Here is a 26919-nt window from a genome sequence, read left to right as displayed (position 1 = left end):
AACCCCAAAGTCTGTCCCCCAATTGATAAGTCTCTTTTCATTAAATGAATTTTAATTACTTAATAATTAGACCTTCCATAGGAGGAGATGGGGATCCTGATAGTCTGCCAAAGAGGCTAGAGGGCAAATCAGAAGAATGTGCCATTTTCAGATTAGAATTTTTAAAAAGGAATAGGCCCAGTCTAGGGGTGTGCGGGTGGAGGGAGGCCTCCCTAAAGGCAGAGAGTCTTGGCATAAACCTGGACTGTGAAATGCTTTATTTCTACTTTTGCTTAAAAACCAAAGTAGTTTAGAATTCAGTGAATGAAAGTGCATGTCTAAGATATTCAAACTTTCTGACTGGATCCGATGGAAAGATTTCTCCTAGTCTGTGTGGTGTGTGTATGCATGGGTGGAAGGGTCCAGAGAGACTATTGTTCTCATTATTTTAATTCTGGGAGCCTAGCACTTTTGATGTCCCTGCAGATTTAGCAGCTTTTCATTCATTGCCATGGTGATATTTTACCTCATTTTTTTAGCATCACAAAGGAAAAGCCTAAATGAAAAATGTTTGCTGCTTTTGCTATTAACATTTCTACTGCCTCAGTGACAGCCAGCAGTTACTGGTGTGCCTAGCTCCTGAGGAAATAGGTATTGGCTGGAATCTGATTGATGGCGGCAGCCATAGCCCAGGCTGTCCCAGCTGGGTAGGGGCTGGCCCGGGGACCACTGATAACGTTGTTCCCAAGGACACTGATTTGGAAGGAAGGATGGGTAAATCTCATTTAAAATGTATATCATTGGTCTACAGTTTAAACTTATGAGGCTAGGTAAAAATGTTCATGGATGAACTAGGCATAGCTTCTTTTCTCTCCACCCGCCCCCTGCCGCTGCCCAAACATAATCCCTTTTCAAATGAAAACCTTTATGGTTTGGCTTCATGTATGTTTATAAGACTTTCCTCTTTATCATGCCCCCTGAAGAGATACTTTCTCCTTCTCTTTATGCCTCCCTAGCCATTGATGTCCTTCCTAGACTTCCCAATGGTTAGACCCTATGATATTTGCCTAAACAAATTATTTTGTGGATAATGCATCTTTCTTTCATTCAGAAATATTTGATGGACAACCATATGCCATGCACTGTGCTAAGTGCTCAGAGTGCACAATATAATAGACCTAGCCCTACTTTTGTGGAATTTATGGATTAACCGGGAAGATGGTTATTACATCAATTCCATAGTTAATTAATTACAATTGAAGTAAATGGTGCAAAAAAGTCATCTAGAGATGATTGGGTCTATCTAGGCTTGGGGGAGGCCTCTCTGAGGAACTGAGAATTCTGGTACTGAACTGGCATTGTTAAATCCCAGGTATTCAAGTGCTGTGTTACTGAAGGGCTTAAAAGAATAAAACCTTCACTCCTTGCATGGGTAGGTAGTAAACATTTTAGAAAAGAATTGCAGTTATGGCTGTTTAAAGGCCTTGAGCAACATTACAAAGTAACATATATAAGTGAACCCCTAATGAATCCTTTTAGTGTTAAAATTCGGACTAAAGGAAAACTGAAGGATCTTGTACAAAAACCACAATAAACAGGGTGAAATCCATCTCACCACGGTTCTTGCATAGTGGTTGTGTATCTCTTGCTAACAACACTTAAGGCTTACTGTACAACTATAATTAGGGTAGTTGACATCAGTAAAATTTCTGATACTGAAGCCCAGCCACTTTTGCTGGCTATTAGGAACTGATAAAATTTGAATTATAAGTGTTGTATTTCTCATTTCTAGGACAGGGGATAAAATGAAGCTCCCATACGTGTCTGACTTTTCCAAATTCAAAGCAGTATGTTCTCTCTTTTTAATAGTTCCCAAACGAATCCCTCCGGAATAAGTGGTGGCCTTTGTTAATGCACATAGGTACAGATATTATGTGAACCTGCAAGTTCACTGGTAGGGAACACTTCCAGCGAGTCCAGAGGTGGCTAGATGATTTAAAACTGCTGAAGCATCCTGGGCCAGACTAAGTAGGAAGGCTGAAAGCTTGAGTGCAATTCATTCTTGGAAACAGCCTTTCCCAGAACCAAGGCTAACAGTGGAAGCCTTCCATGAAAGTACCAAAAATACGTTTGTTTTTTTGAAAAAAGTTTGTATGCTATTTTTAATAGTGTAGTATTTCAGGCCAAAGTTGGTCTCTGAGAATTCAACCCAGGGTAGAATGTACTTACTAAACAACAGCGTTTACCCAGCACTACGTGGCTCTGTGGGGGTTGAGGAGTGCAGGGGTACTGATCTATAGAAGAAACTCCCCTTGGGGCACCTGGGTGGCGCAGTCGGTTGAGCGTCCGACTTCAGCCAGGTCACGATCTCACGGTCCGGGAGTTCGAGCCCCGCGTCAGGCTCTGGGCTGATGGCTCAGAGCCTGGAGCCTGTTTCCGATTCTGTGTCTCCCTCTCTCTCTGCCCCTCCCCCGTTCATGCTCTGTCTCTCTCTGTCCCAAAAAATAAATAAACGTTGAAAAAAAAAATTTTAATAAAAAAAAAAAGAAGAAACTCCCCTTGAGACATTACCATGGGTTGGGAAAATAAGGTGTGTTAAGAAGTATAATAATTCAATACTAAAAATTAATGTACATAATGTAAACATTTGAATGAGTTTTGCTCCTATTCTACTTCTGTCTGTAAAGTAGGGACACAGTTATAGGGCTATTGTGAGGATTAGGTAAGGTGATTTATGATAGTGCAAATGGTAACGCTGACACCTTGTCTGAAGTCGGGTTAAACGGTGAGCTGGTTAGATGGTGAAGCATAGAAGTGACCCTAGGTAATCTGGCACCCATGTGTGTTCTTTACCATCCCAGACTGCCACTGAGTATGTTAGATTGTGATAGAACCAACACTCAAATGCAGTGATCGACATCTGGATGTCTGCAATGTTCTTTTTAAACATTTAGAGTCACATAGAACCTCAACAAATATTTGTGTATTTTGTAGATATTTGACATACTCTGGAGATGTAAAATAAAATACCCTCCCTCAAAGAAAACCCTCACATATACAAATATGTAAACACTTGTTGGGCTTTTATTGGTACAACTGATATTGTCATATTATCTGTAAGTTATCAGTGCTGTAAAAATTCCAAAGATTTGTGAGATGATTTCCCGTAAGCAAGACTAGAGAAAAGGAAATTTTTTTAGTCAGTGCTTTTTAACTTTTTAAATATTTATTTATTTATTTATTTAGAAAGACAGAGAGTGCACTCGGATGAGTAGAGGAAGGGCAGAGAGAGAAAGAGAGAGAGAGAGAGAGAGAGTCCCAACCATGCTCCAACTATGCCAACAGTGCAGAGCCCAAAGGGGGGCTCAGTCTCATGATCCATGAAATCGTGACTTGAGCTGAAACCAAGAGTTGGATGCTTAGCCGAATGAGCCACCCAGGCGCTCCTTGAATCAGTACCTTAAGAAAACCACAATTTTGATAGGTAGATGTAAGGATAGAGATTTTTGTTTTGTTTTGGTTTGTTTTGGTTTGTTTGGGTTTTGGTTTTGTTTTTTAGAGGAGATATGAGAAAAACAATTAAAAGGAAGCCAGGCTTAGGGAGTAGACCAGTTCAATAGATCAAGAATTGTTTTATAGGGGGGGCGCCTGGGTGGTGCAGTCGGTTAAGCGTCTGACTTCAGCCAGGTCACGATCTCGTGGTCCGTGAGTTCAAGCCCCGCGTCAGGCTCTGGGCTGATGGCTCAGAGCCTGGAGCCTGTTTCTGATTCTGTGTCTCCCTCTCTCTCTGCCCCTCCCCCGTTCATGCTCTGTCTCTCTCTGTCCCAAAAATAAATAAACGTTGAAAAAAAATTAAAAAAAAAAAAAGAATTGTTTTGTAGGAGTTGTGGAAGTTGAGCCCGAAAGGTGCCTTGTGCTATATTCTTGGGTACCAGCTTTTGGGGTATAAGAATATACTGGAAAATTTGGAGGAGATTGGAGTTTCTTAAGTAAAGCAAAAACTTTGGTGATGTAGGAACACTGACCTTTTACTATGTTTGGAATGTATTAAGACAAGAAAAGAGTAGAGGTAAGAAGACCACTTGTGCTTTGATTACAGTGGATCAGATGTGTCTGAGCCAAACTTTTTTTTTTTTTTTTTTTCAAAAAAAGGCTCTTGTGGATCAGGTAGCTATTTTTCATGAGAATGTAGTTAAAATTGTACTTGTATCTCTCTATGAATGAAACATGGGAATCATTTGTATTGCCTTAGAGCATTAAATGGCTCTTCCAAAAATACTGTATTTCATTCTTACGAGTTACAGTGAGTTTAATGTTCATTACTACGTGCTCATACTCATGCCTTGAAAATATAGTACTGAGGTGATAGCCTGTAACTTCTTCTCTTAATACTGTTGCTGGGTTGTTACAGCACCAAGAGATGTGAGTGCTAGAATTCGGTACAATATTGGGAGCATTAGTTTAAGCCATAGAGAGTCTTGTAAACTTACAATTGCTTTTTGATGTGCTGGGTTTGCTTTGCAGAGACAAAAAGAAAAAGCTACAAATTAGGTTTATAATTTCTCACTGTGTCAAATAATCAACTATTTGAAAGTTTCAAACATTATTACATCATTAAATTTTAAATAGGATGCGATTTTGACCTTGTTTATTAAAATCTGAAATCATCATAGAGTGCATACTGAAAAAACATGTGTAATATTAGCCAATTTCATTAAGTCTAATTATATTAACATACAATTTTATGTCCTGTGTATGATTCTTCCAGCTAGTTGAAGTTACATAAAGGAACCGGTTGTTGAGTATAAGTTTGAGTACAGGCATACCTTGTTTTATTGTAATTTGCTTTATTGGGCTTTATAGATACTGTATATTTTTTTACAGATTGAAGGTTTGTGGCAATCCTGCGTCACCCACGTCTTTTGGCCCTATTTTCCCAACAGCATTTATTCACTTTGTGTCTCTGTGTCACATTTTGGTAATTTTTACAATGTTACAAACTTTTTTCATTATTATTGTATTTGTTATGCTTATCTGTGATCAGTGATCTTTGATGTTACTATTGTAATTATTTTGGGGTGCCATGAACCACGCTCATCAAACATTGATCTATAACTATGCTGTGTGTTCTGACTGCTGCACCATCAGACCATTCCCACATCCTCTCCCTCTCCTTGGGCCTCCCTATTCCCTGAGACACAAAGATATTGAAATTAGATGATGAATAACCCTCTAGTGGCCTCTAAGTGTTGAAGTTAAAGGGAAAGTCATTCATGTCTCATTTTAAAACCAAAGCTAGAAGTTACTAAGTTTAGTAAGTTAGGTATATCAAAATCTAAGACAGGCCAAAAGCAAGGCTTCTTGCCCCAAACAATCAGCCAGATTGTGAATGTAGAGGAAAAGTTCTTAAAGGAAATTGAAAGTACTTCTTTAGTTAATACACAAATGATAAGAAAGTGAAACAGCCTGACTGCCAACAGGGAGAAAGTTTTAGCAGTTGGATAGAAGGTCAAACCAGCCACAACATTCTCTTCAGTCAAAGCCTAATCCAGAGCAAGACCCTAAGTCTCTTCAATTCTGCGAAGACTGAGAGAGGTGAAGAAGCTGCAGAAGGAATGTTTGGAGCTAGCAGTGGTTGGTTGATGAAGTTTAAGGAAAGAATCCTTTCTTATGATATCAGAATGCAAGGAGAAACAGCAAATGATGATACAGAAGCTGCAGCAAGTTATCCAAAAGGTCTAGCTAAGATAATTAATGAAGGTGGCTACAACAGACAACAGATTTTCAATGTAGAAAAAAAAAAAAACAACCTTCTGTTGAAAGACGATGCCATCTAGGACTTCCATGGCTAGAGAGGGGAAGTCAAAGCTTCAAACGACAGGCTAACTTTCTTGTTAGGGGCTAATGTAACTGGTGACTTTAAGTTGAAGCCAGTGCTCATTTGCCATTCTGAAAACCATAGGGCTCTTAAGAATCGTGCTAAATCTAGTTTGGCTATGCTCTGTAAATGCAACAACAAAGCCTAGATGACACCATATCTGTTTGCAACATGGTTTACTAAATATTTTAAGCCTATTGTTGAGACATTCTGCACAGAAAAAAAAAAACTCCTTTCAAAATATTACTACCCTTTGACAATGCACTTGGTCACCTAACAGCCCTGGTGGAGATGCACAATATGATTAATGTTTTCATGCCTGCTAGCACAACATCCATTCTGCAACTCATGGATCAAAAGTAATTTTGACCTCCCAGTCTTATTATTTAAGAAATATATTTTGTAAGGCCAAATCTGCCATAGATAGTGACTCCTCTGATACAATAGGGCAGAGTCAATCTCTTCTACAAGAGATTCACCATTCTAGATGCCACTAAGCACATTTATGATTCATGGGGAGAAGTCAAAATACCAACATTAATAGGAGTTTGGAAGAAGTTGATTCCAACCCTAATGGATGACTTGGAGGGGTTCAAGACTTCAGTGGAGGAAGTAACTGCAGATGTTGATGGAAATAGCAAGAGAACAAGATTTGGAAGTGGAGCCAGAAGATATGACTGAATTGCTTCAATCTGATGATAAAACGCAACAGATGAGGAGTTGCTTCTTATGGATGAGCAAAGAAAGTAGTTTATTGAGATGCATTCTACTCCTGGTCTTCACTGCTATGAAGATTGTTGAAATGAAAATCAAGGATTTGGGATATTACGTAAACTTAGTTGAAAAAGTAGCAGCAAAATTTGAGAGGGCAGACTCCAATTTTGAAAGAAGTTCAACTCTGGGTAAAATGCTATCAAACAGTGTCACATGCTACAAAGAAATTGTTTGTGAAACTAACAATTGATCAATGCAACAAACTTCATTGTTGTTTTATTTTAAGAAATTTCCACGGCCACCCCAGCTTTCAGCAGCCACAACCTTGATCAGTCAGCATCCATCAACATCGAGGCAAGACCCTCCTACTGGAAAAAGATTTCAACTTGGTGAAAGCCCAGATGATGCTTAGCAATTTTTTTATCAATAAAGTACTTTTCAATTAAAGCATCTTACATAATAATATTGCACACTGAATAGATTACAGTATAGTGTAAACATAGCTTTTATATGAGCCAGCAAAACAAAAAGTTCATTTTACTTACTTTATTGCAATATTCACTTTATTATGGTGTTCTAGAATTGAACCCACAATATCCCTAAGGTATGCTTATGCCCTTTCATTTAATATTTTATTCTATACTTGAGAATTTAGTAAATGGATTTTTGGATCACCACAGACATTTAGATGTAAAATAAGTATTGTGAATTTTATCTAATGTATATAACTTATACAAGACCATATAGTTGAATATACATAAGTATCCAGATATCTTTATCAACTTATTCAAAATATTTTATTCTTACCTGTGTTGCATAAATCATATAATTTGTATGTGTAGATAAATTATTCCCAACCATATTTCCTTAACTACAAAACAAAATACTAGAAGTGGAGGCCAAGAAGAAAATGATTAAATTAAAAAAAAAAAAAAACCCTCACAACATCTGGCTAACTATTCATTGCAGTTTTGCCTTGTGTAGTGTATACAAACCATTCTCTGTTTAATTACATGCTTTAAATCTACATTTTAGCCAATTGGTTATAGATTAATGTACGTCTTTTGAATAGACTCTAGACACTACACTACAAGGAGTATAGAAATTGGACTTTGAACAATTTCTTTAGCCAGGACACAAGTTAGCAGAATCCTTTTGGTCTCTTTACTCAGCGTTAATCCAGCATAGTTCTAGATTAATTCTGAATACTAAATAAAAATAGAATTATGGATGCAGCTGGCACCCCCTGTAGACATATTTGTAGTGTTGAGATAACCAGATCTAGGCATCCAGATTCCAGAGCCCTAACTGGGGATCCAGATGAGTAATTTTAGTACCTTATGTGTGGGATACATTTTGACTGATAAATTAATATTTCCACAAGTATGAATGGTTCTGTATGGTCTAGGGTTAATCATTCTTACTAAAGAACAAACTTAATATTGCCTCTATAGATCTGCAGGCCTGTTAATGTGAGTGGAGATATAATGAGTGATAAACCATCTTTGGCAGCTTCTACCTATTCCACATGCAATATTGATGTAATTTCCTATTTCATAGATTCAGTTATCTGGCAGTTCAAATATTGTAATCCCTGAAAGAAATATGAAATTCCACTTTCACCTAGGGAAGGCAACTTCTCTACAGCCTTTCTGATTGTTTCCCATATTAAATTATGATGTTTTAAGTAAGTCATCTTGCCTTTCCCCTTTGGACTGAAACAAAAATTTTATCATATTGTAGGTAAAGTTAGTTTGTGAGAATTAATAGACCAAAAAATAAAACTAATATTTCAAACTGAGCACAAGTAGAATTGGCTACTGACTACATATTGATGGAAAATTTATTGTTGAAATTTGGACCTGGACCTAGAAAATTTTGACTTGGTGAAAACAAATCTATAAAATTAAAAAAATCATGGTAACATAAAATATGATCAGAAAAACTTGAGGTAAATGATGAATGAGTTAAATTTTATTTTGAAATACACACACAATGAAAACAATTCCAGTAAGAGTAAAATGAAAATAAAAACATTAGAATATAACTGTAATGAATGAAACATGGGTCAAAGAAGTTAAAATTATTTAATGAAATTAACTGTAAAATAAAATCTCCAATGTTATATCAGTGATGGCATAATTCATTCAAATGTGTTTGTAATCATTTTTTAAAAGTTTTCATGGTCAAAGCACTGTGGTTATAAATATCCATCTGTTCACAAGAAGGGGATTCAAGAGGGCAGAATCAAAATATTTCCTACACTTCTCATGTACATCATGATGGAGGAGGCTCCTTTCACTGTGTTCATGCTCAGTAATGATTAATTACTTTTACTTTCGTCATTTCTTTTTTCCCCTACATTTGCTTAATCATCCATATGATTGCATCTTTTTCACCTGTTATTGTATATGGACATCACAGTGGTTGTGTGAGTTGAGTTGGCTCTTATTCCATGTTATTATAGCCCATAGAAATGAAACAAGTTACCAAAGAACTCATACAGAGTAGGTGGCCCAGCCAAGCTAGAGACACAAACTAGTCTAATTCATTTTCTCAGTATAACACAACCATAACTTGAAAATACTGATGATAATTTACCTTAAGCAGTCAACTCCTATGAGAGTGTTTTCTGTTACTGCAATTGGTGGTTAATGTCCCCCATCTTTCTTGAAATTCCTCTAGGCTAAGCAGGACGGCCAGTCCTTCATGAATCCCCATAACTTCATAGTCCTTTGTCCAAAGCTATGTACTAGGAAGCACAAAGGACCAGGATTCAAAAGAACCGGGTCTTATTTGCAGAATTGTGGAATTTTATGTCTCTGAACCTCAGTTCCCTCATGTCTAAAGTTAAGATGACCATGCCTGCTGTGTTTATTTTACAAGACTGTTTTATGAATGAATAATACAAAATAGTAAGCTTCTAGAGATTAATGGCAATATCTTTATCAGGTTTTTAGCCACAGAAACTATTGTAATGTCAGATGCATAAAATATAAAGAGCAAAGGAGATGAAATTGGACAAAATATAAAATACAATTTTCTACAAAGAGTACAGGTGTGATTATTTTTATTAGTGATTATTGTACCTTATCTGAAAGATTTGTCCTTCCTTCTTTGTTTTTCCCCTAGGACCACTGAGGTTCCTATCGCAGACAGAATCTGTCACGGCCTTTATGGGAGACACAGTGCTACTCAAGTGTGAGGTTATTGGGGAGCCTATGCCAACAATACATTGGCAAAAAAACCAACAAGACCTGATTCCCATCCCAGGTGATTCCCGAGTGGTGGTGTTGCCCTCTGGAGCCTTGCAGATCAGCAGACTTCAACCTGGGGACACTGGAATCTATCGATGCTTAGCCCGGAATCCAGCCAGCTCAAGAACAGGAAACGAAGCAGAAGTCAGGATTTTGTCAGGTACTACTGTGCTCAATAAAGAGCAGAATTATATTCTTTGAAGTAGTTTGAACAACGATTTTCCCTTTAATGAATACTTTGTAATTATTTTTTAAGTTCTGTACTGTTCAGGAGTTTTGTTTCATATTCCTTTCTTTCTTTCTAAGTGAGTCATTAGATGAGGGTATGCCAAAAGCATCCTTATTCTTCCCAGTGTTGTAGTTGAAGTTTGTGGAGAAACAGGTGTTTTCCTTATATTTGGCTTCATTTTTGTATGTATTCACTCATCCTATTAATATACAAATCTTTGCATAAAGTTCACTGCTAAGCATTTTTTAAAGTTTATTTATTTTTGAGAGTGAGAGAGAATGAATGAATGAATGAATGTGCACAAGTAGGGGAGGGGCAGAGAGAGAGAGAGAGAGAGAGAGAGAGAGAGAGAGAGAGAGAATTTGAAGTAGGTTCCAGGCTCTGAGCTGTGAGCACAGAGTCCAACGTGGATTTCACCCCTTGAACCCTGAGATCACGACCTGAGCCAAAATCAAGAGTTGGATGCTTAACTGCCTGAGTCGCCCAGGTAACCCCACTGCTAAGCACTTTTAATGTATTATTTTATTTTCCTGTGATAACATTCTAAGAGGTAGTTATTATTATCCCCATTTTCAGAGGATGAGAGTGAGGTTCAGCAAGGTTAAGAAACTTCCCCATGTTAATACTGAACATTCATTTGCTCGTCAATTCATATACTCATTTCTGAGAACCATTGGACTAAGTACAGGGATATGGCAATGATTAAGACTGACACAGAGTCTTGCTTATTAGAGTGCTGGATGAATATGGACATGTAAGTCATTACAATAAAGTGTGACTGATATTATGATAAAGGAAGTTGTTTCTCTCTACCTCTTGTCTTCCTTTCTCTTATCTGGCACATCTAAGACTTTGGGCTCCTTTTCTTCTCCTACATAACCAGAGGTTAGACTCGATATTTTCTAACATCTCTCTCTTCCAATAACTGCTACTATCTTCTATCTATGTAGTATCTACTTTCCCATTTAATCGCACTATAGGGTTTACAGAGACTTACTTGTGAGAATCACAAAGAAGACACACACTTGAGTAATTGTGACAGACTTCCTATCAAAGCACTGATGTTGGCTTTTGTCTCCACATGCTGTGTGCAGTTATCACAAGTCCTTCAGCTACAGAGAGGGTGATATTCCTAAGTCCACTTCAAAAGCAAACTGGCAATTTGAACATATCTAGGTACTATGATAAGGACATCTCTGAAACCTCTTCTAATTCTTTTGTGTATTCTCTCCTCCATCAGTCACAGGGATACTGACTTATATATGTCGATAACCATCAGCACCACTGTTTCCTTTCATCCGCTAGGCAGTGACAGATGCTAATGTAGCATTTATTCCCAACACATACATGCATTTATTTAGGCATCCATTAGATACACAAAAATTTTAAATATTTATATTCATATGTCCTTAATAATGCATCTAAGTCAATCAGATGGGAAGCCTAGGTAAGTCACACAGAAAATTGGCAAGACTATGTTAGGCTATCTTAATATGAGTGAAAAGTCTGTTTTCCAGTGGTATTAAGGGATAAAGTTGGACTAATTAAATATTAAATCTGAAGTGGAAAGTTTTGAAAGACACAGAGACATAAGCATCAGATCACCCTTTACATTTATTTACTCACCTTGTAAAACACATTTGCATTCTAATCCATGGAGATTTATTTAAAGCCAAATTTCATCTTGTTAATTTGGTGAAAATCAAGAATATGTTGGTATACTTTGGAGGTGTGTGGGCATTTTTTATGTGAATGGAAATTGTATTTTTTTAAATCAGTACATACAATGAGAAATTTTCTCCGAGTTCTATCATTTCAAATATAAGCTTCCAAAAGGATTTATGACCTGAGGTAATACACACACACACACACACACACACACACACACACTGTTGTTATACTTGGTTAAGCCTGTCTCGCATGCTATTGACCGCATAAAGGCTCTGCTGAAGGAGCATATGTTTGTTTCACTTATCCCTGAGTTTGCAAATTGCTTTAGAGGTCAAATACACAAATCCACTGTGAGTGCAAAATTGAATGAGAGAATGAATGAATGAATGAATGAATGGTCAATCCCAGCCTCTTTTAATTGCCGCTTATGGTTTTCTCATTCTTAAAATCACGCTAATCCCTTCTGAATGAATTTCTGTTTTCTATAAGTACCAATCTGAGGAAGTAATAAATTAGATACATAGATGACCCACTCTCTCTTCTAATGCTTATTTAATCAGGTAAGATGGAGTCAATTAAAATAGAAAACCATCAAAGTATTAACATGACTTAGAAGCATTAAAGTGGTTTCTGAATGGTCACCACTCTTTAAAATAATATATTCTTCATGGTCATTTAAGTACCATCTTGACTGATGAAGTTATTTGTTTTTGGATTAGCTTTAAACATAAACACTAATGTGTGTAGAAAGTTATCTAGTACTAATTCATATATAATTTGATGTTCTTATTCAAGTTTATATAAAATAAAAGTCACCCCTTTTATATATCAGATGCCCGATATCACCAAGTTAACTGAGTTCTATTAAATTCAGATTTTAAGAATCAAAGAGTTGTTTTGAAATGTTGCCTTTCAAGGAGCAATTTCAGTTTATTTCAGTTTATTTACTAACTAACTAAATAAGTACCTTATTCAACAAACTCTCCAGTGAATTTTATAGACCTGCCATCATGCTGGTTGCTAGGAATACAAACTTGGGAGACTGTGCCCTAAGACAGCAATAGTGTAGTGAGGAAAATAGACAATGAAAGTGGATTGTGCTGTGAAGGACGTAACAGTGGTATTCCCTTACATAGAGAGAAACACCAGGTGCCAGTTATGAAGAGCAAAGAAGTGTACACCAGGACAAAAGTACAGCATCAGCACAGCATAGAGAAACGGGATATAATAGCTTTTCAGGGGACCTGCACTTAGTTGTTTTAACTGGGTCATAGGGCACAGATGTGTTGGAGGGGACAAACTGGAAGTAAGGAAGATAAACTGGAAGAATGAAGTTAAGGTAGAATGTGGGGCATTAACCTGGAGAGAATTGACCAACAGTGGCTACTAAAAGGCTATCAGGCAGGATTGAGAAATGAAGATGAGAGAGGAGATCTTAATTAAGGTGAGGTCTTAGAAACATACCGATTATGAGGGAGACAATGGAGTCTGGGCTCAGTAAAATCTAGATAGTCACACTTTTCTGTGAGATTGGGGATAGAATTGGTGCTATTGTGTTCAAGAAAAATTATAAACTTTTAAATGAGATTTCCCCATAATATTTTACACTTTCCAGATTAAATGAATAATTACTTATTTCATTCAAAGTTAGGGAAATTGGTAACTAATGTGTTGACTAATGTTTTAAGGCAGAAATTGAATTCTTGCTTGTGAGGACTTGTACATTTTTAACAGAGTAATGTAACAGAGTAAATTAGTATTAAATTGTTGTAAAGGGGTTTTGTTTTGAAATACTGATAATACAGTACTGAATAAGGTTGCGATGGTTTAAAGCATTTCGTGATGGAGAATGTATGAGGTATTGAGGGGCCACTGGGATTGTCAGGTTCAGTTTATTTAGTTCTCATGACATCTGAGTGCCAAGTAGTAGATTGAATTGCTGAATTATAAATCTGCTTTGGGTACTAGGTTGAGTGAAATAACTGGCCCATACATTGGAGCTCTTATTTCAGTTTTCTTAATGGCCTAATTGAATTGATCAATTGGTAATCCAATCTATTGTTCATTCGTTTAGCTGCAATTAAATGACTCTGGGTCTTGGAAAGACCTGAACTCTAAATATCTATACAATTAGAAGCATTGGCTTTTAATGGAATACATTGGACTAAAGTATATTTTGAATGATTTTTCTCTCTAATATTTATTTTCATTGAAATGCATTTTAACAAAAACCATTTCAAAATTCATATTATTTAAAGGAAAAAAATATATATATATAGTTTTAAAACAAAATAGTTTCAGAACTGTGTTTATCACCAAGAATCTATTACTGATGGATACATAAAACTTTTTGGTTTGACTGAATATTGCTTATATTTCAAAATTAATTACATTTTGCTACCATTAGTTTTTGTAATTTCCCAGAATAATAGTCTATAAGAGAAAACAAAGAAGACACATTCTTTGTTTTTTTAAAAATTTTTTTAATGTTTATTTGTTTTTGACAGAGACAGAGAGAGAGACAGAGCATGAGCGGGGGAGGGGCAGAGAGAGAGGGAGACACAGAATCCGAAGCAGGCTCCAGGCTCTGAGCTGTCAGCACAGAGCCTGACGCGGGGCTTGAACTCACGAACCACGAGATCATGACCTGAGACGAAGTCGGACGCTTAACCGACTGAGCCACCTAGGCGCCCCATCTTTGTTTTTTAAATTTATCATTGAGCCAGACAGTTAATTCATGTAACCATATTACTAACATAAGGGAAGGAATTGTAAATTCAGGTAAACATATCTAGTTCCAAATCAGCACAGACAAGGGATAAGTCAATTAGGTGGAAAATTTGCAGACTGTTTGTAGAGATTATTCCTTTTCTAGATATTCAGATGATAACCATTTGTAGAATGATAGCAGATGATAAATCTGGAATGAGAAGTTGAACTTCTTTTATGGAGAACATTGAATCCTGTGTCTAGAAATTTAGACTTGATTCTATTCACTTTACTCATGGTTGGCATCCTTGAAGGTTTTTCAGTAATATGTATCATGATATAAACACACTCACAGAAAAGTAGGAATAAGAAAGTGAAGAGCAAATCGAATTAACTTAGAACCTGGTATTTTTGTACCATACTTAATGTTTTTCATTGCACTAAAGGATTTTCCCATAGTCTGCCTTTTTACTTAGGTTAGTTTTGAATAAAACTATTTCTTATGCTGTGCTATAAACAGAATGCTATTCACCTTTCATAGATCTAAGTTGGATAAAATGGATTTTTCTGCTTCTCTCTTACATGTACTTAGAAAAGAATGAAATATGACTATATTGTATTTGAACCATGTTTCCTAAATAGTAAATCAGATTTAATTCAGATTGCATGAAGGAGTCAGCATGTGGATTACCACGATCTATTTCATATTGAGTTACTATCGATCAATTGAAATATTATTATAATAAATTGCTAAAAGCATAGAGTATGACACCAGACTAAGTACTAATCTCAGTCCTATCACTTACTAGTGGTGCAATTTAGCACAAGTTATTTATCTAAATCTTTGTTTATTTTGCAATATGTAGAGAGTAATGTTATTTATTAGAGTGGTTATGAGGTTTTAACTTAAGAGGCCAAATACAATGCCTGTAATTGCTAAGTCCTTATTAACTATTGTAATTACTTTGGCATTTTAGAAATTTCAGTCTTAAGCAGTTTGATTCTCATGTCAATATTATTTATCTGATTGTAAATTACCTGATTTAGATTCTGGATATCTGAGTGTTCATTTGTTTGGTGGTAGTTAATTACACATACTTAACGCTATTTATCCATAGTATCATCTGTCTCTGCATTTGCTTTTCATGTCTATTAAAAGGCAGACTATACTTCAACTGTTTCTTTAGTAATACATTGCTATATGATTTTCACCCCAACTTTCTGTCAACGTTATTTTTTTTACTATATAAAATATTGCAAGAGGCACTGGCTTAGGAATGAGTTAGAAGATAAATAAGACTTCTGGTATTTGATCTTTATTAGGTATTACCAATTCACTGAATCTTATAAAATCCTTAACTTCCTTGTCTTTTAAGAGAAGAGGTTGGTCTAGAGCAGTCTTTCCAAATTTTCTCACTACCAAGACTCTCATTTATTATTTCATTCCACATTCATCTCCAACTCTGCCATTGCAATCACAGTGTTTAAAAGTTCAAGTTTTCTAGACAAACTCTAATTGTTAAAAACTATGAGGCCATGCTAAAACACAATAATAATGGTCAAAAATAAATCTCATAAACTATGAGACTGTCTTACTTTTAAATTAATTTAAAAAAAACAATGGTTTTGAGGTGGTTTATATTGTCATAAAAAGCACACCAAAGGAAAATAAGATAACTTCTATTGTATACCACTGACCATACAGTGAAATGACCAAGTTGCATATCATGATGTGCTCCACCCCTTTACCCCCAACCATAATAGCTTTGGCTTGCCCTCTTTGAGAACAGGGGCTGAACAGAGCATGGAAACCAGTGGATAGTCATGCTATATTAGAATTAGTTTTGCAGGTCAGGTCTTTTAACAAATGTAAGACAGTAAAGATAATCAGTATTTCCTAAAGAGTTGATGAAATTCCATTTAGATGCAACCAAGTTTATATGCTAGTAAGCCTAAAGTTTATATGTTAGTAAGCCTAAGATGACTTACAGTGGATAAGTAGACAATATGTGTTTGATTCTTGAATTTGTTCAAAAAAAGTCTTCATCCCTCAGTGCTGCTTTGGGGATAGCAACCTACTCCAGGACTCCAAGTTAAAAGTACTTGAAATACTGGGGGATTGGTTACATTTTTTCTTGCCATGTCTGTCATTCTAATGTTACTAGTGATCTTTCCCTCACTAGATCCACTAGTTTTTCGATTTTCATTCTGGACCTTGAGTGATATTAGATACTATTTATATGATCTCCTCTAAACTTCCATCCCCTGATGTGTTGCTATTTCATACAAGGTCAAAAGCAAAAACAATATACTTGAGATTGTTCTCTGTAAGGAGGAATGAAGATTTCTTGACAAAGAGAGAGTATTTCTTTCCCAAGAGTCTTTTGGGGCTGATATATAGTCAGCTCTGCATTTACTAGGATTAGGACACTTATCATCCCTAGGGTAGTTGACTGAAGAGAGCAGCAGTCTGCCTTGACTCATAAACAAGACACTTTTTCTGAGCATATGTGGAAGCCCAACCTATATCCTATTAGTGCAAAAGTCACAAAAAATCAGTGAAAGGATGGGTGGAGCTTCCTTTTCTGGTCCTGCTTGATATCAGTTTATTCCTGGAGCATAAAAAACACATATATAGTCATGAGTTAATGAGCATACCTTTATTCTTCAACATTGACCAAATAGGAAATAACGCAAGTACTTTTTTGGTTCTTTTTTTTTTTTTTTTTTTAATTTTTTTTTTCAACGTTTATTTATTTTTGGGACAGAGAGAGACAGAGCATGAACGGGGGAGGGGCAGAGAGAGAGGGAGACACAGAATCGGAAACAGGCTCCAGGCTCTGAGCCATCAGCCCAGAGCCCGATGCGGGGCTCGAACTCACGGACCACGAGATCGTGACCTGGCTGAAGTCGGACGCTTAACCGACTGCGCCACCCAGGCGCCCCACTTTTTTGGTTCTTTATCAAAAACAAAAGTTGGAGTAAATAATCCATTACTTTTCTAGAAAATTTTAAATTCTGCTTTACGCATGTATATAAATTATGAAGATTTCTGGGTTCCCTAAACTAACTTTGACACATCATAATGGCAACATTTGTTTTCTGGGACTCTACCATCAGCTGTAAAACTACAAAAAAAAATCATTCTATAAATATAAAACCACTTCCTTCAACCCTGCTACAAAATGAAACTGATAGACTCAAAATTTGCCCGTGAGACACAGGGATACAGCCATATGCCAATGGTAAGAATAGACACTCTGCTTTCTTCTTCCAAACTCTATCTACAAATAGCAGTATGTGTGTGTACATGGAGAAAGAAAGAGGAAATATGAACAGATGTAGGAATATTTACAGAGAGGGAATGTCATTTTTAGTACTGAATTGGTGTAAATGAGGAAGGGAAGTAATAGAATCACAGAGGGATGAATACTAGCTCCTGAGAAATGGTTTCTTTCTCCTACCCTGTTCAAAGCTCTTTGGCTTTCAGCCAGATGGAGTTTTCTTTTCTTTTTTTATTAAATAAATTTTGATTTTCCTGTGATCACCTTGGATTAAGCCGGTGTTTAATAAAATACACTCTAAACACAGAGTTAGAAGGAGTTCGATGGAATTTTTCACTCAGAGCACATATTATTATATCTGCTTTGGTTTGAAGGCACACGGTACCTGCTGAATGTCCTGAAACAGAACTAGATGGGGATGGCTACGGAGCCAGCAGGTAAACAGTATGTTAGCTTGAAATTGAGGATGCAGTCAGGAAACCAGCTCTGTGAAGTTAAATTAATTTGTAACTCTTATGCCTGGGAAGAAATCAAAGACAATACCCCACTGTCGCCTGCAGTGTCCTTTCATTTCCAATTGGAAAAGTGTTTGATATTCCATTGAGTCAGTCATTTAATAAAGAAAACCAAAGAGTGTACAATAAGGGCAGGGGGAAATGTTCTGTATTCAGGAAGCATCAAAATTAAAAGCAAGCGCTGGTTATTTTGAGGAAGATAGTTATTAAATTGTGAACACCGGTATTTTTGTCTGGTGGCCCAGACACCAACAGTCCATAATTAAATTTCTCTCTGCCTCAGTTATTCTTGAGATTCAGCTATGCAGGTTTAGTGTTGAGATCCATAAACAATAATTGAGGAAAATGGCCCCATTAAAAGAAAGTCATTGTCATCGCAGGGTGAGCATGCATTCCACTCATTGGTCACATCAAATGTCCTAGAATAGTAATAAAGAGAGTCACCTTTCACTATAAAATGTATCCAGCATTGGATGACATATGTAATCAGTCCAGTTTTCTATCATGAGGTAAGACAAAATCATGTGGCCCTGACACATTTGGGCCTGCAAATGCAGAGTCCAATTTAGTTTCTAGCTGGCCTCAGAGACTCAATTTGGCCACGTTAGTGTCTGATAGAATTTTTTTTTATTGAAATGCCCTTAAATAGAAAATACTCTCCCTACTTTCACTAGTGTGCCTCCCTATGTCTCTTTGGGTAATGAGCTCTGAAGACAGTGGAGTTTTTATTTCTAAATATGTGAAGTGTAGGTAAATGTGTCAGGTTATATGGTCCAAGATGCTTCTTGATTTTTTTTTAATTTAATTTTTAAAATTTTTTAAATGTTTATTTAATTTTTGAAAGAGAGAGAGAGACAGAACACAAGCAGGGGAAGGGCAGAGAGAGAGGGAAACACAGAATCCGAAGCAGGCTCCAGGCTCTGAGCTGTCAGCACAGAGCCCAATGCAGGGCTCTAATCCATCAACTGTGACATCATGACCCGAGCCAAATTCAGACCCTTAACCAACTGAGCCACCCAGTTGTCCTGTTGATTTTTAATCGACTGCTGAAAGACAGTGATTGGAAATAGTTAAGATTTTTACCGCCCTCACAAATGCAAAAAAATAATAATGATAATAACAGAAATAATAGTAATAACAATAATAATAAGGAAGAGGAAGAGTAATCATTATTCTTATCAGTTTCTACTTCAAGGATGCAAAACTATTCCCGTGTTGAAAGGCAATGGGCTTCTTCTCAGAAGATGGGCTAATTTGTTGAAGCTGTGTCTACACTGGTTCTCAAAGTATGCTCTATGGACTCTTACTGTTTCTCTAGACACTTTTAGGGAATCTGCAGGGTCAAACCTATTTTAATGATCATACAGTTTTGGGTTTTTTTTTTTTGTATTGTTTCCCTATGTTGACTAAGAATACCTTTCACGATGCGATAAAAATTATTAAGTTTATTAATTCTTAATCCTTAAGTGCATATATTTTTAATATTCAGCATATAAAAAGAGGAAATGCATATGAAGGATGTCTAAGTACATTGATTTTTTTATTTTCGCGATCATTTGAGTTTCAGGCTGAATTAGCTTTTTTTTTTTTTTTTATAGAACACCATTTTCGCTTGAAAGGGCAATCAACGGAAAAACTATAGCTATTCAGACTTGGGTACTGGTTAGACATTTTCTCAGAAATGAACAAAGTGAGCCAGTCAGTTTAAGGAAAATAGTATCTGCTGCCAAGGATGAAATTCAAGCTTTTAAGTTAAAATTAGAAATTTGGAAAACTTGTATCTGCCACTTGAGCATGACAGCATCACAACATTAAAAGGCCTTTCTGATGGGATTGGTGGCAATAGTAACAAATGGGGATTTTTGATACTGTGTAATGAAATGTGTCAACAGTGGGAAGATCTGTCTAATTCACTGTGCCATCCCGAATGACCGCAGCTTGATGTGACAAGAATCCCTCATGGGTAAAAGATCTATTCACAGTCCAAGACAGAGCAATGGATTTTTATATAGCGGTGGAGAATGTTTATTAATATGGCGTCGGATTCCATGTTACAAGTAACTTTCAAGAAACTACTTACTGGAGTAGTGTTAAAGGATAAAATCTACAATTATTTGAAAAGGCAGTTAAAACACACCTTTCCTTTTCCAACTACATATCTGTTGGAGGTTAGTTATTTTCATGTAATTCAACCAGATAAACATACCAGAACAAAGCAAATGCATTATTCAACATAACAGTCTAGTTATTCTCTATTAAACTACTCATTAAAAATTTTAGAAAAATGTAAAGTACTACCCATCTTCTCACTAATATTTTTTTTGTTTTGGAAAAACAAAATACAGTTAATACAGTTAAAAATACATATATTATGGTAAATTGTGAATAAATATTCAATGAATACATATTTTTTTAAAGTCTCTCAATTTTGACTTTCAATATGGTAAATATTTATGGCTATAACCTACATAAATAAAAGCTCCTTGGGGTCCTCAGTAGTTTTTAAGAGTACAGTGGTTCCCGAAACCACATAGTTGTGAGATCCACTGTCTACATCATTATTCATTTTCCTAATGATTATGGATCAGTCCTCTCCAAGTCAGATAACAGTTTAAGACAAATATATTGGCCAGATTTTTCATTTAAAAAGTTAGAAAGGTGGGAAAGGCAGGCAGGCAGGCAGGTAGATAGGCAGACAGGCAAGCAGGTAGGCAGGCAGGCAGGCGGGAAGGTAGGTAGGTAGGCAGATAGGCAGGCAGGCAAGCAGGTAGGTAGGTAGGCAGACAGGAGGGAAGGCAGACAGGAAGGCAGGCAGGTTGGCAGGTAGGTAGGCAGGCAGACAGGTAGGCAGGCAGGAAGGCGGGAAGGTAGGCAGGCAGGCAGGCAAGCAGGAAGGCAGAGAGGTAGGCAGGAAGGGAGGCAGGCAGGCAGGCAGGCAGGAAGGCAAGCAGGTAGGCAGGCAGGCAGGCAGGAAGGTAGGTAGGTAGGCAGATAGGCAGGCAGGCAAGCAGGTAGGTAGGTAGGCAGACAGGAGGGAAGGCAGACAGGAAGGCAGGTAGGCAGGTAGGCAGGCAGGCAGGCAGGCAAGCAGGTAGGTAGGTAGGCAGATAGGCAGGCAGGCAGGCAAGCAGGTAGGTAGGTAGGCAGACAGGAGGGAAGGCAGACAGGAAGGCAGGCAGGTTGGCAGGTAGGTAGGCAGGCAGGCAGGCAAGCAGGTAGGTAGGTAGGCAGATAGGCAGGCAGGCAAGCAGGTAGGTAGGTAGGCAGACAGGAAGGAAGGCAGACAGGAAGGCAGGCAGGTTGGCAGGCAGGCAGGCAGGCAAGCAGGTAGGTAGGTAGGCAGATAGGCAGGCAGGCAAGCAGGTAGGTAGGTAGGCAGACAGGAGGGAAGGCAGACAGGAAGGCAGGTAGGCAGGTAGGCAGGCAGGCAGACAGGCAAGCAGGTAGGTAGGTAGGCAGACAGGAGGGAAGGCAGACAGGAAGGCAGGCAGGTTGGCAGGTAGGTAGGCAGGCAGACAGGTAGGCAGGCAGGAAGGCGGGAAGGTAGGCAGGCAGGCAGGCAAGCAGGAAGGCAGAGAGGTAGGCAGGAAGGGAGGCAGGCAGGCAGGCAGGCAGGAAGGCAAGCAGGTAGGCAGGCAGGCAGGCAGGAAGGTAGGTAGGTAGGCAGATAGGCAGGCAGGCAAGCAGGTAGGTAGGTAGGCAGACAGGAGGGAAGGCAGACAGGAAGGCAGGTAGGCAGGTAGGCAGGCAGGCAGGCAGGCAAGCAGGTAGGTAGGTAGGCAGATAGGCAGGCAGGCAGGCAAGCAGGTAGGTAGGTAGGCAGACAGGAGGGAAGGCAGACAGGAAGGCAGGCAGGTAGGCAGGTAGGTAGGCAGGCAGGCAGGCAAGCAGGTAGGTAGGTAGGCAGATAGGCAGGCAGGCAAGCAGGTAGGTAGGTAGGCAGACAGGAGGGAAGGCAGACAGGAAGGCAGGCAGGTTGGCAGGCAGGCAGGCAGGCAAGCAGGTAGGTAGGTAGGCAGATAGGCAGGCAGGCAAGCAGGTAGGTAGGTAGGCAGACAGGAGGGAAGGCAGACAGGAAGGCAGGTAGGCAGGTAGGCAGGCAGGCAGACAGGCAAGCAGGTAGGTAGGTAGGCAGACAGGAGGGAAGGCAGACAGGAAGGCAGGTAGGCAGGTAGGTAGGCAGGCAGGCAGGCAAGCAGGTAGGTAGGTAGGCAGACAGGAAGGAAGGCAGACAGGAAGGCAGGTAGGTAGGTAGGCAGATAGGCAGGCAGGCAGGCAAGCAGGTAGGTAGGTAGGCAGACAGGAGGGAAGGCAGGCAGGCAGGCAAGCAGGTAGGTAGGTAGGCAGATAGGCAGGCAGGCAGGCAAGCAGGTAGGTAGGTAGGCAGACAGGAAAGAAGGCAGACAGGAAGGCAGGTAGGTAGGTAGGCAGATAGGCAGGCAGGCAGGCAAGCAGGTAGGTAGGTAGGCAGACAGGAGGGAAGGCAGGCAGGCAGGCAAGCAGGTAGGTAGGTAGGCAGATAGGCAGGCAGGCAGGCAAGCAGGTAGGTAGGTAGGCAGACAGGAGGGAAGGCAGACAGGAAGGCAGGTAGGCAGGTAGGCAGGTAGGCAGGCAGGCAGGCAGGCAAGCAGGTAGGTAGGTAGGCAGACAGGAGGGAAGGCAGACAGGAAGGCAGGCAGGTTGGCAGGTAGGTAGGCAGGCAGGCAGGAAGGCAGGCAGGAAGGCAGACAGGCAGGCAGGTAGGCAGACAGGAAGGCAGGAAGGCAGGCAGGCAGGTAGGCAGGCAGGAAAGCCAGAAGGTAGGCAGGCAGGCAGGAAGGTAGGCAGGCAGGCAGACAGGCAGGCAGGTAGGCAGACAGGAAGGCAGGCAGGCAGGCAGGCAGACAGGTAGGCAGGCAGGAAGGCCGGAAGGTAGGCAGACAGGCAGGCAGGCAGGAAGGCAGAGAGGTAGGCAGGAAGGGAGGCAGGCAGGCAGGCAGGAAGACAGGCAGGAAGGCAGGCAGGCAGGAAGGCAGGCAGGCAGGAAGGAAGGAAGCATAAGCAAAAGCAGCATGTTACCCTAAGATGTTACACTTTAAATGCAATCTAAATGTGTATGTCAGAGAGCAGTATCACTGTCACGATTCTTCTCCCTTTAGTTACATACTACCCTCTGGCCCTCTGAAGAGGATTAGCTTTATTGCCACCAGGATGAGAATAAGATCAGGTTTGAGAATCAGGCGAACATTTCCCACCCCCTTACCAACAGGAAAAAGTTAAACTGGGTTTTAGTCTAAGCAAATCAGACTTCTTATAATCAATTTAGAAAAATGGCTGCATAATTTTTTTTTGCATTAACTTCCATGAACATCATATTAAAGAGGTCTGCTTCTTTTTTTTTGTTTGTTTATTTTTAATACATAAATTGACAGAAAAAAATCAATTTTTGCTGGTTTGATTTTAAAGCTATTGCCAAATATGTTTTCTTGTCTCTACCCTTGCATTCTCCTCTCTTTCATTTTAAAACATATAGCACATACATAGAAGCATATGAAACATTTGTGCAGTTTAAAGAATAAAAATAAAATGGCCATTTGTGTACCCATCACCCAGTTAATTAAATAGAGTATTACAAACTGGAATTCTGATTCCATTTCATGTGATTAAATCATGCTCATTAATTAACTGGAAAAATTTGCCATGTTCTATTAGCTGAATAATTCCATTTGGGTATGAATAGTCAGTGCCCATATAGCAAGAACAAAAATGATTTTTATGAGTAGTTCTTAATTCTTTCATAGCCCCTTAAAATCAATTTAGTCAACTAAAGTCATGACCTAGAATTTCAAGTTTATTCTTTCCAGGGCTTTTCTATCCATACTATTGTAGAGCCTAGAGAGAAAACTTTCATCTGCTCTTAAATATGTGCCTTGTGTCTTAATCATTTACTTTTATAATTTCTTTGTTCCTTGTGTAATTGTCATCCACCTTACAACAACAGAATTTAACATAACTGTGTACACTGAAACTAATATATGTTCTTATAAAAAGCTTTGGAAATCCAAAGATATAAATAAAAATCACCTATGATTCTATCACACAAAAATAGTATTGACAATTGTACCTCTGTCCTCTTTCATTTCATTTCATTTCATTTCATTTCATTTCATTTCAAGTTTATTTACTTTGAGAAGGAAAGAGACACAGAGAGCCCATGTGCATGCACAGGTTGGAGAGGAACAGAGAGAGAGAGGGAGAGAAAGAATCCCAAGCAGGCTCCATGCTCTTAGCATGGAGCCTGACATGGGGCTGATCTCACAAACCATGAGATCATGACCTGAGCTGAAGCAAGAATCAGAGGTTTAACCAACTGAAGCATGCAGGTGTCCCATCATCCCTATTTTATTTTATTTTATTTCATTTTATTTTATTTTATTTTAAACATTCTTTTATTTATTTAAGTTAATTTATTTTGAGAAAGACAGAGACAGCATGAGTGAGGGAGGGACAGAGAGAGAGGGAGAGAGAAAATCCCAAGCAGGCTCCGCACTGTCAACACGGAGCTCGATGTGGGGCTCAAACCCATGAACCGTAGATCATGACCTGAGCTGAAGTCAGATGCTTAACCGACTAAGCCACCCCAGTGCCCCTATCCTCCCTAATTTAAAAATGTAAATCTACTTTCTTGACACCCTTTTTTTAAAAAAATCAAATTTTAGAGAAGAAAAATAAGGCAAATATCTGTTGCTACACAATAAGCCAGTCTAAAATTTAGTGACTTGAAACAATTTATTTTCTTGTATAATCCTGTGGTATATCTCAGCAGTTCCTCTGCTGGTTTCACTTTGGCTCCCTTGTGTACATTTGGCAAAAGTGGAAGATTCAAGTTGGCCTAACTCAAACATCTGTCAGTTGGTACTCATTTTTCACTTGGGGGAACTTAACTCAGTTATCTGTCATGTGTCTTCTTCAGGTGGCTAGACTAAGACGCTAGTCTCAGAAAGAGTCATGGAAGAAACTGTAATACCTCTTGAGGCCTTAGCTCCAGAGTTCATATAGTATGACATAATCTATGGATCTATAATCTATGGATCGAAGCACAACATAGGGCCAGGCCAGAATTAAACTATAGGGAACTAGACCCTCCATTCTGGATTGAAGGAACTAAAAAAATTGGTGATCATATGTAATTCATCACAATGTTGTGAAACATAGGAAGCTATTTACTATTAAAAAATTTCTTTGCTGAGGCGCCTGGGTGACTCAGTTGGTTAAGTGTCCAACTTTGGCTCAGGTCATGATCTCGCTGCTTGTGGATTTGAGCCCCGCATCCGGCTTTGTGCTGACAGCTCAGAGCCTGGAGCCTGCTTCAGATTCTGTGTCTCCCTCTCTCTCTGTCCCTCCCCTACCCATGCTTTTTTTTTTTTTCTCTCTCTCTCTCTCTGTCTCAAAAATAAACAAACATTAAAAAAAAATTTAAAAATTCTATTTGCTTTTTTTGGAAACTTCCATAATCTTAGACTTTATTGGGTTATACATTTATAGAGAATGAAAACATAAAACCAAATTTATCAGGCAATAGCTGACATTTTTATACCTATCATCAGGTCACAAACACTAATGCTTCCAATGAAGCTACAAAGATAATAAACATAATTGAAATGGGGCAGGCAGAGATTGAAGTCATCTGGAATATACAAGCTCTGTCTAAAAAGGTAATAGCAGTTATTTTGTGGCAATATGAGCCCAGTGATGCCTGAACTATTGATATTTTAAGATAAAGACAAAATCGCAGTGAGTTAAAGTTATTTTGTGTATCTCAATAAATTGATTCAAAAGTTTTTTATGGAAAGACAGGAGACATAGAATAGTGACAACAATACTGAAGAAGAAAGTCTGAGGATGCACACTGTTTGACATCAGACTCATTGTAAAGGTACAATAGTCAAGATGGTGTGATATTGGCCAAATAACAGGCAAACAGATCAATAGAACAAAACAGAGCACCCAGAAATAGACCCACATAAAGTCAACTGATCTTTCACAAAGGTACAAAATCAAGCCAACGGAGAAAGGATAGTCTTTTCAACAAATGGTTCTGGAACAATTGGATATTCATATGCAAAACAAAATAAAACAAAACCTCTAGGCCCAGACCTTATTATACATTTTTGCAAAAAATTAACTCAAAACAGATCATAGACCTACATGTAAAATGCAAAATTATAAAAATTTCTAGGAGACAACATAGGAGAAAATCTAGGTGAACTTAGGTTCAACAATGAATTTTTAGACCTATAAAATGACCCATGAAAGGAAAGATTGACAAGTTGTAATATTAATCATTTCTGCTCTGCAAAATACAATGTTAAGAGAAAGCAAAAACAAGCCACATGCAGAAAATATATGCAAAACACAATCTGATAAAATGACTTGTGTCTGAAATATACAAGCAGTGGAAACTCAATGATAAGAAAACAAATCAATTTTAAAAATAGGCAGACACCTTCCAAAGAGGAACTAAAAGATGGAGACCAAGCATATGCAATATGTTCAATATTATGTGTCATCGGGGAATTGCAAGTTGGAACAGTTATAATACCAGGCACCTGTTAAAATGAAAAAAAATGGCCACACCAAATGCTTAATGAGGATAGGAACAATAGGAACTTTCATTCATTGCCAATGGGAATGCAAAATTGCA

General features: G+C 38.3%; 1 protein-coding gene across 1 annotated transcript in view; it reads left to right on the top strand.

The window, feature by feature from the left end:
• DCC (DCC netrin 1 receptor) overlaps positions 1-26919 on the top strand; it is a 689897-nt gene that overhangs the window by 112205 nt on the left and 550773 nt on the right. The window contains 1 exon segment of the mRNA XM_032595323.1: positions 9704-9988. Coding sequence (XP_032451214.1) covers positions 9704-9988 — 285 coding nt within the window.

Source organism: Lynx canadensis, chromosome D3, assembly GCF_007474595.2.
Source record: "Lynx canadensis isolate LIC74 chromosome D3, mLynCan4.pri.v2, whole genome shotgun sequence".
Taxonomy (NCBI): Eukaryota; Metazoa; Chordata; class Mammalia; order Carnivora; family Felidae; genus Lynx; species Lynx canadensis.
Note: the sequence above shows the minus strand (reverse complement) of the source record. Positions and strands in the feature narration are given on the sequence as shown.